The sequence below is a fragment of the Manacus vitellinus genome, unplaced genomic scaffold, assembly GCF_001715985.3.
Source record: "Manacus vitellinus isolate BGI_N305 unplaced genomic scaffold, ASM171598v3 scaffold_7_pilon, whole genome shotgun sequence".
Taxonomy (NCBI): domain Eukaryota; kingdom Metazoa; phylum Chordata; class Aves; order Passeriformes; family Pipridae; genus Manacus; species Manacus vitellinus.
In genome coordinates, this window is record NW_021940813.1 from 21,242,483 (window position 1) to 21,258,657 (window position 16,175).

Sequence of the window (16,175 nt, forward strand, 5' to 3'; positions counted from 1 at the left end):
AATACAATCCTTGTTACTGGAAACTTACGATCTTAAAATTTTGTCAGCCTTATTAAGACAAATTTAATTTTTGTTTGGGGTGTTTTTTTTCATTTATCTGCTCCAAAGTCTGTTCTGGGTTTCCTGTTTGTTTGGAGGTAGCTGGGGGAGTAGAAAGCAAAGTGTGGCCCTAACTCAAAAATATTCAGTGGAAGCTGAATAACTCCATCACCTTTCTTTCTCTTTCTTCAAATCCCTGCTTTTAAATGTGCCCTTTTTCATGTCAAAATGTAATGAAATATCAGACTGTGTTCAGAAAAAAATAATTTTTGTTTCCTCAGGAATGCTTACTGATATCTTCCTGTGGAAACAAATAACAGCAAAAACTTCTCCAATTTAGTTCAGAACTGCAAGTTCTGCATAAAGCAGTAGAGTCAGTAGAGTGATAGGTCTGGCAGGGTTTTAGCTTAGGTTATTAAAGCATTGCAGAGTTAGAAGCCTGGTTTTTCTTATAAGTACTGTAAATATACATCTAAACTAAAGATACAGGAGACCTCACACATACATAAATATGTCCATAACAAACACACAGCTATTGTATCATGAGCAGATAACTATAAACTTGCATCTTGGCTTTCGTTAATAATGCTAACTTTACCCAGTAGTCCATAGTAATTATCAGTGTTTAACAGTAAGAAATTATTCTGCCTCATGTCAGTGACTCCCTCTCCTTATCTGTTCTGCAGAAACTAGAATGCTTTATGGCTTGTGTTAGATACACAGAGATCTGAAGACAGCAATCCAAAGGGAGAATAAACATGTACACAAATACAGAAAAATTCCACAGACATCATAGAGAGGAAAAAATCTAAGCAATAGAATGGGCAAACAGCTAAATTATGGGATCTTAAGGAGGATTTTGAACATCAGATGTATTGCTGTATTTCACTGAATCACGGAATGGTTGAAGTTGGAAGGGGGCTCTAAAATCATCTAGTCAAAGCCCCACTGCTGAAACAAGGCCAGCTAGAGCAGAGTATTGGCTCTTTTCAGTAGCTGGGTAAAAGCCGTAGGTTCTCCCAGATGCAGATATAGTAAGAAAGCTGAAGTTCAAACACTTTTTCATTAAAAAAGGGAAGAAGGCCATCAAAAACTCAAAGAAACCACACAAATATGAAGTGCATTTGTTACTATCTCTGTCACAAATACAGAAGACTGATGCTCCCTGTGGTAATAGAGTTCTTCTTAGGGACCTGGAAGATCCAGCTCCTATAACTCTAGGGTACAGATTTTCCAGCATTAGTTAGTGTTCTGGAAAGAAAGAGAAACTTCAAATTTGTCTCTTGCTTCCTTTCATCCTTGCCTGTAGTGGACACAGTAAAGCAGGAGAGGCATCCTAGCAGAGGTTCAGGGTCATGGTTAACCTGTGAATTGTGCCGTTCTGACCTCCCATCACTAGCAATTCAATTTCCCTCTTGATAAATGCAGCCTCTCCCATCAGGCTGATAGAAGCATCTCTGTAAGTACATGATAATTTCACAAAGACAGCACATCACTGCACATCAGTTGTTCCTTTGACACAGCTAATCCTGTAACCAGACCGTGTATTAGTCAAGAAGGCGCTAATTTAACAAATATTGGAGACATTCTAGAATCGGAGTCTGAAATACTGTGGATACTTTCCTCAAGCTGAAGCCTGAAACCATTCCCCAGTGAAGGGACCCAGATGGGTAGTCATGACAAATTGTTTGGCAGTCTCTCTGATATTCTGATAGAACACAAAAGCTCCCTCTGCTGTTTCTCCTTGTCTGGAAGGCTCCTCTTTTCCTCTGCATTACCTGCATTTGCTATCAGTTAGAGAGCAACCTGGCATATCCTTCAAGTAAAAGCAACTTGCCATTACAGTTTAGCAGCACTTCCACTCCCTCAGTGTCTGCAGAATAAAAAGGAATAAAGGATCCTTGTCTCTAAACTGGAGAGACAAGTGGACCACTTGGTGCATAAGGAATTGGCTGGATGGTCACACTCAAAGAGTTGTGATCAATGACTTGATGTCCAAGTGGAAAGCAGTGATGAATGATGTTCTGCAGGGGTCGGTATTGGGACCAGCACTGTTGAACATCTTTGCTGGCAACCTGAACAGTGGGATTTAGTGCACCCTCAGCAAGTTTGCTGACAACACCAAGCTGTGTGATGTGGTCAGCATGCTGGATGGAATGGATGCCATCCAGAGGGACCTGGATGGGCTTGAGAGGTGGGCCTGTGCAAACCTCATGACATTCAACATGGGCGAGTGCAAGGTCCTACATGTGGGTCAGGGAAATCCCAAGCAAAAATACAGGCTGGGTGAAGAATGGATTGAGAGAAGCCCTGAAGAGTAGGACTTGGGGGTGTTGGTGGACAAGAAGCTCAACACAACTTGTCAATGTGCATCTCAGAGGGTCAAGTGTATCTTGGGCTGCGTCAAAAGCTGTGTGACCAGCAGGTTGAGGGAGATGATTGTCCTTCTCTACTTTGCTCTTGTGAGACCCAAGCTGGAGTTCTGCATCCAGTTCTGGGTCTCCCAACATAAGAAGGACATGGACCTGCTGAAACGAGCCCAAAGGAGGGCCATGAGGGTGATCAGAGGGCTGGAGCACCTCTCCTATGAGAACAGGCTGAGAGAGTTGGGGCTGTTAAGTCTGTAGAAGAGAAGGCTCTGGGGAGACCTTCTAGCAGCGTTCCGGTACCTAAAGGAGGCCTCTGCAAGAAAGATGGAGAGGGACTTTTTACAAGGGCATGTAATGATAGGCCGAGAGGTAAAGGCTTTAAACAAAGAGTGCAGGTGTACATTAGATATTAGGAAGAAATTAATTACTGTGAGGGTGATGAGACACTGGAACAGGTTGCCAAGAAAAAGAGGTGGTAGGTAGATAGCCCATCCCAGAAAATGTTCAAAGTCAGGTTGGATGGGGCTTTGAGCAGTATATTATAGTGAAAAGTGTCCCTGCCCTATGGCAGCAGGGATGGAACTAGATGATCTTTATGGTCCCTTCCAACTCAAGCCATTCCATAATTCTGTGATCAAACAAAATGGTTTGTTCTGATCCTTATACCAAGGATCCTCTGCTGAATCAGCTGCATAGCCCCCACTGTCTATAATAAATGGTTAAAGAATTCCAGTAGCTTTTGAAATAATTTGAAATGATAAATAGGCTTTCTCCTTGAACAGCTGTGGGACTGTCTGCTGCTGATGTTCTCCAGAACATCCTTTCCCATGAGTGATGAGATTTTGGAATCTGCAGATGTGTGGGCACTCTTGGCCCCCATTAGGGCTACCTCAAACTGAGTATGACAGAAAAACTAGATATTTTGTAATGGATCTGGAGAACATTCCTTTTCAAATTTGTACTCCACCCTTGACCCTCTCCTAGACTGTCATCAGAAGTTACTTTTTTTTTTTCAGGTAGATGATACAAAACTATTTACTTCATGATTCAAAGGAAAGTTAATTGTATTATATAAAGGACAACTGCTTATAGTTTTCAGCATTTCTATTTACTGTCTAAAGAGGGCAAGACTTCTCATAAATTAGTTAGACTGGTTTTTTTTTGAGACAAACCCAACATGAAGCCAGGCCCAGCTTAAAGACCATCCAAGTGAATGTGTTAAAATATTTGTGATGTTAACAGGCCGCATACACCGGAAAGCATAAGGGTTCATTTAGCTTCAGTGTAAGCTGACTCAACATCAGGCTTCAGCAGAGTCCCAGTTACTGACATTTCTAGTAGAGCATCTGCATTGATACATCAAGGTTGGGAAATCATGTAGAGAAAACAACTGTACAAACTCCATTCAGATGATATCACAGCACCCCGCTGTTCTTAGGATGCATCTGTCCAGAAGTGTTAGAAGAAAAAAGATGTCTCTTATTCTGCATCAACAATGACTCTTCATGTTGCTGCACACATCTGCATTAAAGCCCCCTGTCCTTCCTGGTGGTTCAGAGCCAATCATCTGGCCTTGCTGGGAACTGAGAGACTGTCCCAAACTGTAAATTCCTGTGACCAGAGTGTGAGGGTCTACACTGAGTGCCTTGTACATTCTGCTAGATAGAACATGTATTCTGGACTCCCATGTGGAAAGGGTATCTCAGTACACAACTTAGAGCCTCTGTAAGAGAATTAAATTATTTCTACTGGATGGTTAAAACATCCAGTAGTAACTTCTATTTGCATGATCAAGTCAGTTTTGATAGCTGTTCCCACCACAAAAATAGTCATGCTTTTGTTTAAATAGTAGAGGAGCACAGAATGGAAAAATTGGCATACGATAGACTGAACTCCTGCAGGGGTTTTAATTTTCACATACTCTTAAACTCATGGAGCCTAATGAGCTTAACATTTTGGCCAGTTGCACAATTTGGAGATTTCAACAGTGAATGGTTTTTGGACAAAAAAAAAAAATGTTCTCACAAATATGAAAAGTGAACAGATGTTACTATTGGTGCTTCCAACGCCTACTGACAGAAAACATCTGTGTTGAACTTCCTGAATTTTGGGATCTTGAGAACACTCCCACACACAACTGAAAGCCATTTGAAAGCAATTGGGCTGGCAGATTTGCTCTTGGGTCTATGACTGAATGTTCTAACGCAAGCAGGTGCTGGTTGTTGTCCTGCCTTTAGGAGCCAAGCTAGCCAAGCAGCAACCTTACAACTATCTGACCGCGTAATCCAAGTTTTTAACAGTTTGTGTGAACTGTGCTTTTAAACAATCCCAGAAAGCAGTTGATCTTAACAGTATAATGGTAATAAAATGAATTGAATGAATGGAAAGGAAAAAAAATTCATTTTGATGCAGATGCTAGCAGAATAGGAGGATTGCACTGCATTGTGTGGTGCAATTCTATGGAAAGTTTTTGGCTTTTTAATCCCGTGAAAACCCATATTGAATGAACAGAATTTTCTTTTGTTCTGAAAATATACTCATGGTGCTAGAAACGTGTAAGGCATTTGCTATCCTTCCAAATGCTCAATCAAGATATTTAATAGGTACCATGACAACGTCTGCCCTTTTACATGAGCATGATACAGCAGATGTCACAGAGTAACTGGGAGTTCCCTGCTTCCTCCTGTTCCTTCTCCACACCCATCAGCTTGATATTTGTCTAGTTATAAGAGCATATTTGGCAAGGTGATTTTCCTCTCTGATGAATTTTTGGTTTGCTATCAAACCAACCTTCTCCAATTAATTACATAGTAATGAATGTTTGGCAAGTATAAATCAATGTCATTTTAGTGTTCTGTAAAACATCATCAGCTCGTGATCTCGCCTTCGAGTTCATCCAAAGAAACATCTCTAAATTTAATTTTAGTTACCTCTCTCGTAAAGACAGAATTTAGTGGAAGTCAAAGGGACAGTATTTATGTGTCATTGAAGTTGTTTTTTCTGGTTTTATAGTTGTCTTAGCTTGGTACTCTCTAACCAACATAAAGTGAGTAGCTCCGTAAATTGCACTTCCACTCTCAGGCTAACCAAAAGCATCTCTCTGAGTTGCACAGTGTCAGGTCATCCCAGCTCTGCAGGTTTCTGAGATCTGAAAGTTTCCCCTTGATCCCCTTACATCCTGAGAGAGCCCATATGAGAATTTTAGCAGAGCCCAATGTAGGCAGAAATTTTGTTATGCCCAGAATAAAGATAGATACTGAGCTAAGAAGCTGCATAGAGATGCTGGTATTTAAGTGGCTCCTGGCAGCCTAAAAGAAACATGTATCTGAGTAGTCAAATGGGAAACAAGGTAGGGGCCAGATGATATATTTGGAGTAAATAGATATGCTTTTGAGCACACAACATTGTCATCTGATCACTGTTTTATGCTGAAACATTTCTAGCTTCCAAGAAAATCCTAGTTTTGCGCCACCAGTAGCAATGGTTCTGGCATATACTGCCTGCCAAGTTAAGTAAATTTATATCCAGCTCATTTTTTATGCAGCATGGGGTATTTTCTTTTTGCACAGTTTAGAAAGCAGTGATGTGGAGGTCAGCTTTTGAGCTAGAGACACAGGCTCCTTTTACAGAAATCTAAGAAAAATGGGCACATTCAGGGTGTATTTGTCTGACCTAGTTTGAGTATCTACATTAGGATATATCATGCCATGAGATGTCACCTGCACCTGATGGGAACTTTTGATAACTACACTGCATATAGATAAATGTCTGCATCTGTTCAATAAGTGAAATCTTTTAAAAAAAAATCCAGTGCCTTTCAAGTCATTCCAAATCCTATCACATAATTGAGTAGAGCATGCTCACTGGAGGGATATATTTGCTAATATATGTGTTAATTCTAATCCTAAATTTCTCAATTTGTCTGTGCAGCCATACTTCAGCAGAGATTCTGCTTTGGACTTTCAGAGCTATCCCCTTACTGAGTCTGCAAACAAAACCACTTTTTCCCTCTGCCCACCGCTTCCTTCCCGCATCTTGTCCTCCTTTCTCTTCTCCTTTCCTCTATGCAATAACCTTTTGAAGATTTAGCATGGAAACCCTTGTGAGGTTTTGTCTAGACTTGCTGTTTCTGATGTTTTTCTTTGAGAGACCATTGCTGTGGTCCCAGTATTGTTCTTACTACAGAAGGTCTGCAAAGCCCAGAAAGCATTTCTGACATGTACTCCTATGTATTTTGTGACATGAAGAAACTATTAACTGGTTCTTTTGAGTTCTTGACCTACATTCCAGCATATATTTTCTTTTGCACATGTTTTATCTTCTTGGGTGACATAGCAACTTTCTGGAAGATCACAAATTAAATCAAACCGTGGGAACAGAAAACAGTACAAAATTCTTTCATTTACTGACTGCAGAAAAGGGATGTGGCTTCTGGTAAAGAGAATCCTTTCATAGTTCTTTTTTATGAAGATTTAATGTTTATTCCTTCCTTAATGAAAAAAAAAAACCTTCTGCAAGCTGAGTCATTGCTCTGGAATTAATGGTAATGTCATTTGGTCACCACTGTCCTGAGAGAAAATGTCGCATGTCCAGACAATGTAGCTGAAAGAGCAGCAGATTTTTACCATGCCACTAGGCTGAACTAGCCTCATTTTTTAGTTATTTTTAACTTAAAGTGAATTTTGTAATTTTTTTGTTTACTTTTGGTATAAATAAAAAAAGCTCTTTAACAAATGAGAAGGAAAGTGTTCTCTGAGAAAAAGAGCTGGAATGTGAAAATCAGCTAAATAACCTCCTCTGAAGTAATAAAAGAGAAATTAAAAGTAGAAATAACCATTAGCTATGTGCTTTTTTTTTAAAGCCTGCTGACTCTTTCAGTGCTACTCTGTGTTTAAGAATCAAATATCACACAACTCAAGGTACATGAGAAAGGTTTACTTCATTTGCTTATCAGCATTCTAGTTAGACAACAGAAGTCCATCCCCCCTGACACTGGTAACCATGTGGTGGCAGAAGCTAGTGCCAGCCCTACACTAAAAAACACAGATTCAGAACATAAATTTGAGAAGATGCAGGCCTGTGACATTAAATGTAAATTTAGAAATCCAATGGAGAATAAGATAATAATTTTTTCTTGTTCATCTTAGAAAACCGAATCCATCTACTAATGATGGAACATCTTCACTTCAGCCAGCCCTGCTGCTCAGTTGCATGATGCATTTCATCCCATTTCATGTGTACTCTCCCAGCTATCTCACTGTCAGACATTTTATCAGAAATCTTCTGCTTTTGTTGCCTTACACCTCGCACAAGGACAGTTTGACCCGACCTGAACTTCTTATCAGATTTCCCAGAGGTTGTACCGAGCTCTGGAAACCTGCACCTGCATTGGTGGGGGCTGTGTGCAGCAGCAATGGCTGGTGCCATCTAGTGAGGAGCTTCTGAATGCTTGCTGCAAACTGAGAGTGATCATCTGTCTTTGAGAAAATAGTCATTAGTATAGTTCTGAAGACATGGGAATAAAGTAACGTGCTACAAATGTTTAACAATAAAGCTTGCACAAACTTCAGGATTTTTTCTCCCAGCTAATCTTTCTCTCCAGAGGCTAGCACGAGCTGTGTTTCGCCCTATGTGTTTGTATTTCCTACCATTCCAGGGCTTGTTTTGATTCACTCTTCCTAGGTGGAATTGCAAAAGTGTTTTAAATCTTGCTGAAACAGAACTCATTTTTGAGTTGTGGGGTAGATGGAACCATTCAAACTATATCATCAATGTACAACATAATGATGTATGGTGTAAAAATGTTCCAGTGTCTCCTGCATTATGGTAGATGTTGTACTCATCAGTTTCTGAAGCTCTCTGGAGATCTGTCCATACTGGGCAGCCTGGTGCTGGCAGAACTAGCTTCTGAGTCAAACTAGTTGAGCCACAGCAGCAGGGTGCTTCGTGTGGTCTGGCTTTCTCTGCCTCTCAGCCCAAAGTGGTGCAACCTCTTAATTGAACCCCAAATCCTTCCCTTACCTATTGTCCTCTAATATGTTTAATCCATAAACTCCTGGGTTTATGCTCCAGAAGAAATGTCAGGTGGTATGTCCATCCCAGTCTGACTCAGTGTGCCACAGGGCGGTTCTTGACGTTGTTCCTTGTAGTTTATATTTTTTGGGGGGGTGGGAGCACTAGGATCCTACAGTTTTTATTTGAGCTCAATGATCACTTTAGTATGCCTTCCTCCATGGAAACTGCCTCAGAGAATCATACATTCCCTACATTTACACCCCATTCTCCACATTTTGCCAGTATTACATTTAAAAACTTCTCTGTGTCTTTCTTGTGTGCCTGCCTTAGCACTTTCAATCAGCTGAGAAGCTGCTCATTTTCCTTATAAATTATTTTATTCCCTGGGGGGTTGCTTTCTGTTGTGCTTGCTGATCTTGCTGCGTAGGAGTGCATCGGGGTCCTTGCTGTCACATCCTTTCCCCATCTGTTCTTACAGACTGTTCCACACTGCATGCTCTTACAAAAAGTCCCACCTCCAGCTTGTCTGTCATGGTCATATCACCCTTCCCACAGGAAATGAACTTGGCTTTCAACAATGACCTTTTTAAAATGTCAGGGAATCAATCTCCTTTCTTCTTGTCCACTGTTAAATAAATAATGGCCTACAACGATCATTTTCATGTGGGTAATACTGAATCATCACATTCCATATACCAGAAACAGTTGCAAAACGGAAATCTGTAATGAAATGTTGAGAAACGGGCTCAATGACTGTGAAACTCTCTAGAAATTCTGGTTCTGTCCCCTCTTTATTGCAAATAAACAGTTTTCTCCTGTCTTGGTATCTTCATCCTGGTAGATGGATTTCTCAGCAACTCATGATGATGTTCCTGTGTTTTAAAACCTTTGGAGCACGTACTGTCATTTATTGTATCTTTATTTGTATAGCACATCAAACATTTGGTCACTCTCCAAATTAGCACACCTTCCACTGCCAGTTTTGTTTCTACACTGTAAATTTAGTAGTAAATTAGAAGGAAGATAGTATTGCAATATGACATCTTTCATCAGGCTAGTCATAAAAGAACTGGAAATTAAAGTTCAAGCTGCAAAACATGAACATTCAGTACAAATTTAAAAGTCTGATCGAGATCTTAAGTCCACTGGTACTTAATTGCAAAGTGTATTTATTGAATTCAGTCACAACCCCAACAGCATATTCTTCCATGTGCATCACTGGAGAATCAATAATGTATATATAGCATGGCAAATATTTTCTGGGAAGATTTCCTGCAGGCTTCCTAATTTCTGACCTTTGCTCCTCTCTGCAAATAACTTACACAAAATGGCTGGGCTGGCCACATGAGTTGTGCAAAACCTCTTCCAGTCAGCTGAAGTTGCAGGAAGAGCAAAGCAGGGACTGACATTGTGTGTCCTGACATTGGAGGCTTTGTAATTGAACTAAACAGTTACAGAAGTTTTGTATAAGAACAAACAAAAAACTTCTTCGTTGTCTTCAAGATATTCCATCCACCCACTTTTTCCTTTTCTTTTTGTGCACTCCCTTGGAGGTGCTGGCCATAGCATTCCACACACACTTCAGTGAGCCTCTTAACACTGGTCTGTAAATCCAGTGGTGGATGACATGAGGTAATCGTGCCGTGCTCTGCATTCAGGAAGAGGTCCACTTCACCTCAGCAAAATGGGAGGCCTTCTGCTGGAGAGCACTATTGGCAGAGCACATTCCTGCAATGTTTTATCATTTAAGGAAAGGGAGCAGTAGAGGAAGTACTTTATGAGTTGTCTAAAATATGACAGGGATAGCATGTTTCCCTAAGATTGCCCCTTTTGGGGGCTTTTTTTTTTTTACCTGAAAATCTAATCCAGGAACAATTTCACAGCTTTGGAGAATTTTCTAGGATTTCTGATCCTCCAGGAGCACAGGCAGAGCAGTACCACGTGTGGCATGTCTCACACAGGGGTATTCAGGACTCTAATAATTGAATCATGCTTTATTTGACTGAACCTTTCAAATTGACTGTCTTTGCTTAAATCTCCTCAGTGACCTTTGCCAAAGAGAGAATGTTCTTAGGTCACTTGCTAATGAAAAGGGGACATACTTGTTCAACAATAGATCTAATATGAAAGCAGAGTAAAAGCTGACAAGTCTGAGTTAACGAAGGTTAACAAAGTTAATTCAGTTAACAAGCCAAGGTACTAATTTTCTGAAGAATTACACAAACATTGTCATGATATTAAGTACTTCCCCAGCTCTGACTCTAGCCTCATGCTAAACTGGTCCCATAAGGATCAATTTGCTTGTCTTTATTGCAAATAATATTAAATAGCCCCTATTCCTGAACAAACAAATAATCAGATAATTACCCAGAAAACATGGGGAAGGGCCACGGGTGCCCATCTTCCTTGATTTCCATTCCTTGTTTACTTTTTCCTCCACACCAGATAGGAAAGTGGGACTGGAAGTGGGAGAGTGGTATCTGGTGTAGGAGAGTGGTAACCATGTCCCATGGGATATCACTGTTGAAGTGTACAGCTCTGCATGTTCCCTGCAGAAAGCCAGGCACGGATTTGACAATTCTCAACATAACCAGAATTTTATCAGAAATTGCAGCAAGAAGTTTTACATGCCTTCTGCCTCCAGACAACTGCCCACAAAAGAGGTGTAGATGGGTACTAAAGAGATGGTTTGTGTGAGTGGTTTTTGGAATTTATTTGATTTCTTTTGTCTTTCATGTACTCCAAAAATGAAGTGGCATTTCCAGTGTACAGAATCCATGTATTCCTTGCTTTGCAGAAGCAACTGAAACATTTGTTTTCAGAACCTCTCAAAATTAATATGCAACTGCAAACAACTCAAATCTGTATAACTGGCTTTGAATCATTTGTCTGTGTTCTTTACATATGTATGAGATATGTTTCCATCCTTTTTTAACCTTTTTAAAGATTCCTTTCTAGATTCAGGTGTATGAAGAAGAACAAACTACCTTAGCATTTAATGAAGTTTTAAGGTTTTATAGTAAAATGGGAATATTTTATATTTGTATTTGCATAAGAATTGATACTGCTCTACAAAAATACCCCAAAAACAATAAAGAACACAGACTCCATTTCTTTAAATAATGAAATGTCTATTATTTCCCTTAAAAGGCAGTTTTATGGGGTATGCTCATATGTATTCTCCTAATATATTCTCTATTTGCTCTTTCTATGTACTTCAATTTTGAGCCACAGTAGGTAAGAAAAGTTGAGAAAATGTGACATCAGAAAGAAATTCTTTTTGCCAATCTTGGAACTCACACTGATAAATACTGGTTAAGATTTAATTCATTATTCTAGTGCTTCTAATCAGTATTTTTACTTATGGGTCAGGCAACTCAGAAAATGTGTCTGCTATGAATCAATTTAGACAAGGATCTGCACCTCCATAGAATGACTTGTAGAGATTCACTCTACAAGTTTTTTTTAAAAAAAACCTGAAAACTGCTGCTGTGGAGATAGATTCATCTGTAATAGCTGGCTGGGGCTGGCATAAGGAAATGAGCAGCTGCTTGTTCAGATGCATATGCCTCCTGCCAACAAGAGTTATATTATGTTTTAGATGTATTCATATAATCTTTGCTCCTTCTCAGTTTATTAACCTGAAAACACATGGGCCTCCCAGCACCTAATAATCCACATGAGCAGGCTTGGTTTAGAAGTAGGGATGCTGTATAAAGCTGGGCTTGGCTGTAAGCAGAGGGAATTCTCTTTCACACTGACAGCTCAAACACTAAAATTTATGGTATCCTTTGGCAATGCTCCTAAACCATCAATCTTGTCAAATTAATCATAACAGTATAGCAAAAGACCCATACTGTACAAGATCTATCCTGGTGTCTTGTCCCAAGGAACTCCACGTAATTCAGCCTTCATACTGGCGCATTCCTAGTCTTCTTCCAAGGAAAAAACTTGCACTGAGTTCTGTATTTTGTTTGGCTGTTTTTTCATCTTCTCAATGTGGGCTTATCTGATATCATATAATAAGATTTAGAATATAAAATTTTACTCCAAGTGCTGTGTTAATTTTCTATGAAAGCAGTGTGGAAAATTTGTTTTTAAAACTACACAAAAGTTTTGTTTCAGTCATAGTGTTTAGTTTATGGTATGTGGAATGAAGACAGCTGTAGCATAGATAAATGTTAATTATGGATAATTGTTGACTATGAAGTTTTGAAAGTGTATCACAAATGGGCCTATCCTTCATTATGAGAATAAAATAATTTTTCCTAATATCAGTAAGACATTGGTCAGTATCTTTGCTACAACTTCCTAATACAAGGAAATTAGGATATCTTCAGGTTCATTTCTTCAAGTCTCCACACCTCTCTCCCCATCTCAATGAAATTAAATGAAGTTGAACTCTTAGCCTTCTTGTACAGGGACTGCATTCGTCTTCTAGCTCTTTCTTTGCAGGCATGGACAAGGCTGTTAAAAAAGACTGTAAAATTTTATACTAAAACAAGGTATTATTTTTTTATCAGCTCATTTTTATAACTACAATGTGTTCGTTCATATTTTGCTGTAATTCTTCCTTTGTGAGATACTGATGCTGTTGCAGCTGCTCTATGAAAAAAAATCTAATTGCATTTTAAAAAAACTTTCATTAGATTTGACTTAATTTGAATGTCTTGGTAAATTGTGCTTTGCCCTATTTAAAGCATTTTTCTCCAGAAAAGATTTTGACAATTTACTATTAGTGTCATTAGTGCACTGAGTACTGCAGAGCATGCAAAACATATGTGCCTTCAGTAATCCTACGTCTGGAATGACATTCAAATACTTCAGTTCACAGATCTCAGACATACTGCCACAACCTGTTACTTAAACTACTGTTGTGTCATTTCAAAATTGTTTTACCTCTTTTGAGCCTTGTGATGCCTGCAGTCAACAGGGATTATTTTTAAACAATGTTTGAAGTAGCCTGAAGAGCAGAACCAGCACTGGAAGGGAAAATGACAAGGGAGCCCTGTGTGCAATCCTCAACCTGTGTGAATACGTGCATGTCTCATCATTTTCAGGCTCCACTGCTGAATAGAAATATCATCCCTAAAGAGGCAGAAATTCCTGCCTTTAAGTATCAGACTCCACATAATAAATGCAGCCACTAAGCAGATTTCACAGTTAAGCATATTTTACTTGGTCGGAGTGAAATTGGTTATATTTTTGGAGACCACGAATATTCAAGTAGTGAATGTTGATTTGAGTGTTAATATCCATATGTCAATTTTGTGACCACATCACAATGTGGTCACTGCTGCTGGAGTTTCTCTGTGCTGTGTTTCCAGATAACATTCATCAAAGAGCCCGGCCTACTGGAATGGAAAGAGATTCTGTGTTTATTTTCTCTTTGAGAGATTGACTCCATTGTACCAGTGATAACTAATCCAGCTTCATGCATCACAACTGTTCCTATATAAATGCTGTGTTATTATTTTTATCAGGGCCAGCCAGGACTCCTTGGATCACAGGGGTTCACTGGACCACCAGGATTGATGGGGATCCCAGGAGTGCAAGGTCCCAAAGGTCACAAAGGTGAAAGAGGATATCCAGGAATAACTGGACCCAAAGGAGAAGCGGTAACTTTTGAACATCAAATATTTTAGCTAATAAGCAAAACACTGGGCAGAACTTCATTTTAATTGTGCTTTTTCACTCCAGGGACAAAGAGGAGTCACTGGATTCCCCGGGGCAGATGGCATTCCTGTAAGTAGCAGGTTACTTCATCTTTAGGAAATCACCAACTGCAAATATTGCAGGCTAGCTTAAAGCCTTTGTACTTTAATTAAAATGTCTGGGTTAAATTCTACATCATCCATGTACACACTTTTCAGTTAAGGGCATTTACTGAAGTGAGTAGAACCACGAATATACAAGAGAGTATAATCTGTGCTTCCTCTCATTCCCTCAGATAATTAAAGGTCTACTTGCTTTGTCCTATAGAGAAATCCCCTTGTAAAAGGGACAAGAAAGTACAGAAATTTCCTGTGCCTCTGGAGGTTACCCAGCTAAGTATGTTCTTTTGTAGAAAAGACCTGTGACATAAATACTTCACATCTTTTAAGCTTGTGAATAAAGGACACGAGTGGGTCATTCCTTAATTATTTCAGATTTGCAAAGCATATAGAAACACCAATGATTTTAAGAATACTAACCATTGTTAATTTGCTCTATAGCTTATATGACTAGTCTTAAAAAACTTACTGAGCCCTAAACAGTGTCAAACTTTGAACAAATTGACCAGGTCCATGAAACTGAAACACTCAAAGAGGAAAACCGGGTAAAGTTCACAGCACAGTATTTTCCCAGCTTACACTTCTTTACATCTTGTGTCATAAAATAACAAAGAAATCTGAGTCACTGGAATCCCTGGACAGAGTTCCCAGGCTTGGGTTTCCTTTATAGTGCTCCCTGACACCAGGGCCCCGCTTTGCAGCCCACGCATCCACATCCATTCTGCTTTCACCCTTTTTTGTTTCCAGAAGAGCTCCCTATCAAGTTTCAGGGATTTCTCTTTCACAATCTTCCTCATCTTCCTCTTTCTCGCTCTTAAAGGAAAAGAAGAAGAACCATCTTTCCCATTTATTTTAATACTTCTGAGCCAAGGGTCTTGTTCATCTCACTGCGTCTTGCTGAGTTTTTTCTAAGCACTGTAACATCCTGTGGAGAGTAAATCACTCCCCCATAAAGCCCCATGTTGCTATAGCTGGACTGATTTTCTCACCTGAGCAAGTTTTCTTTTTCAGCCCTGTCTTCCTGACTTATGCACATTGCACTGTAAGGGATAAATACCTTCGGACAGTACTTGAACCCGCATTTTCATTGTGTCCTCTCCTCAAGCTCCCTTGCCCTTCTCACTCCCTTACATTCTCCAACCAGTTTTCTCAGGCCAAGACTTAACACTGACCATGGGAAGGCAGGTAGGTAGGCACATGAACCAACTCTAATGGCACAGTGCTAGGATGTGAGGCTGGGGGCCTAGAAAAAATGGTGGTAAGGCAGAATCTCTTCTGGGGTTAGGAGCAACATGATGGAGCAAGGTGAAGACATAGACAGATTTCTGGGGTTTTTTCCAAACAACGGAGCAGATGAAAGAGAAAACTCTTGCTATGGATAAAGGAGAAGGGAGAAATATTTTATTTTAGTTTCTGGTTTTTCTGGCTGAGCCCCCTGGAAGAAGGCTGCTCAAGGGAAAATTTGCTTCTCATTGGCCTCAGTGCAAACCAGAAACAACAGCAATTAAGGCAAATGTAGGTACAGCAGTGGAAATTCAGTTTGAAACAGCAATAATTTTTCAGAAGCAGTTCTGCAGTGCCTCTGGCTCCCTACCTTTGAGCCCTGCTGTTTGCTTCCATACTCACAGCCTCATCATGACACTCAAACTACCTCCAACCTCTGACTTTTTTCCTGGCTTGGAAACTGTTCAAAGTCAGTGAGGAACCTTTCTTCCCACTCTTCCAGTGTGAAGCACTGAAATGCTTAACAATCCCAGTTTTTGGTGGCTCCCTGTGCAGCAGCCTCATCTGGCTTAGTTCTGTGCTTAACAGAGCCTGCATTGAGCATAGCTTTCTTACCCTCTCTGAAAGGTCCTTCACTACTCATTTTTTCATGCTGTCTGGGGCATCTGGTTCAAGCTGCAGCTATATTAAAAAAAGGCACTGTCTGTTTCTGTCTTTGAAAATCCTAGTTTCCCATGGATCCAAGCCTTGGGCT

General features: G+C 39.9%; 1 protein-coding gene across 1 annotated transcript in view; it reads left to right on the plus strand.

Moving 5' to 3' along the window:
* Positions 1-16,175, plus strand: part of COL4A2 (collagen type IV alpha 2 chain) — a 143,972-nt gene that overhangs the window by 77,535 nt on the left and 50,262 nt on the right. Inside the window, exons 4-5 of the mRNA XM_018084110.2 lie at positions 13,907-14,041; positions 14,124-14,168. Coding sequence (XP_017939599.1) covers positions 13,907-14,041; positions 14,124-14,168 — 180 coding nt within the window. The remainder of the gene's footprint in view (positions 1-13,906; positions 14,042-14,123; positions 14,169-16,175) is intronic.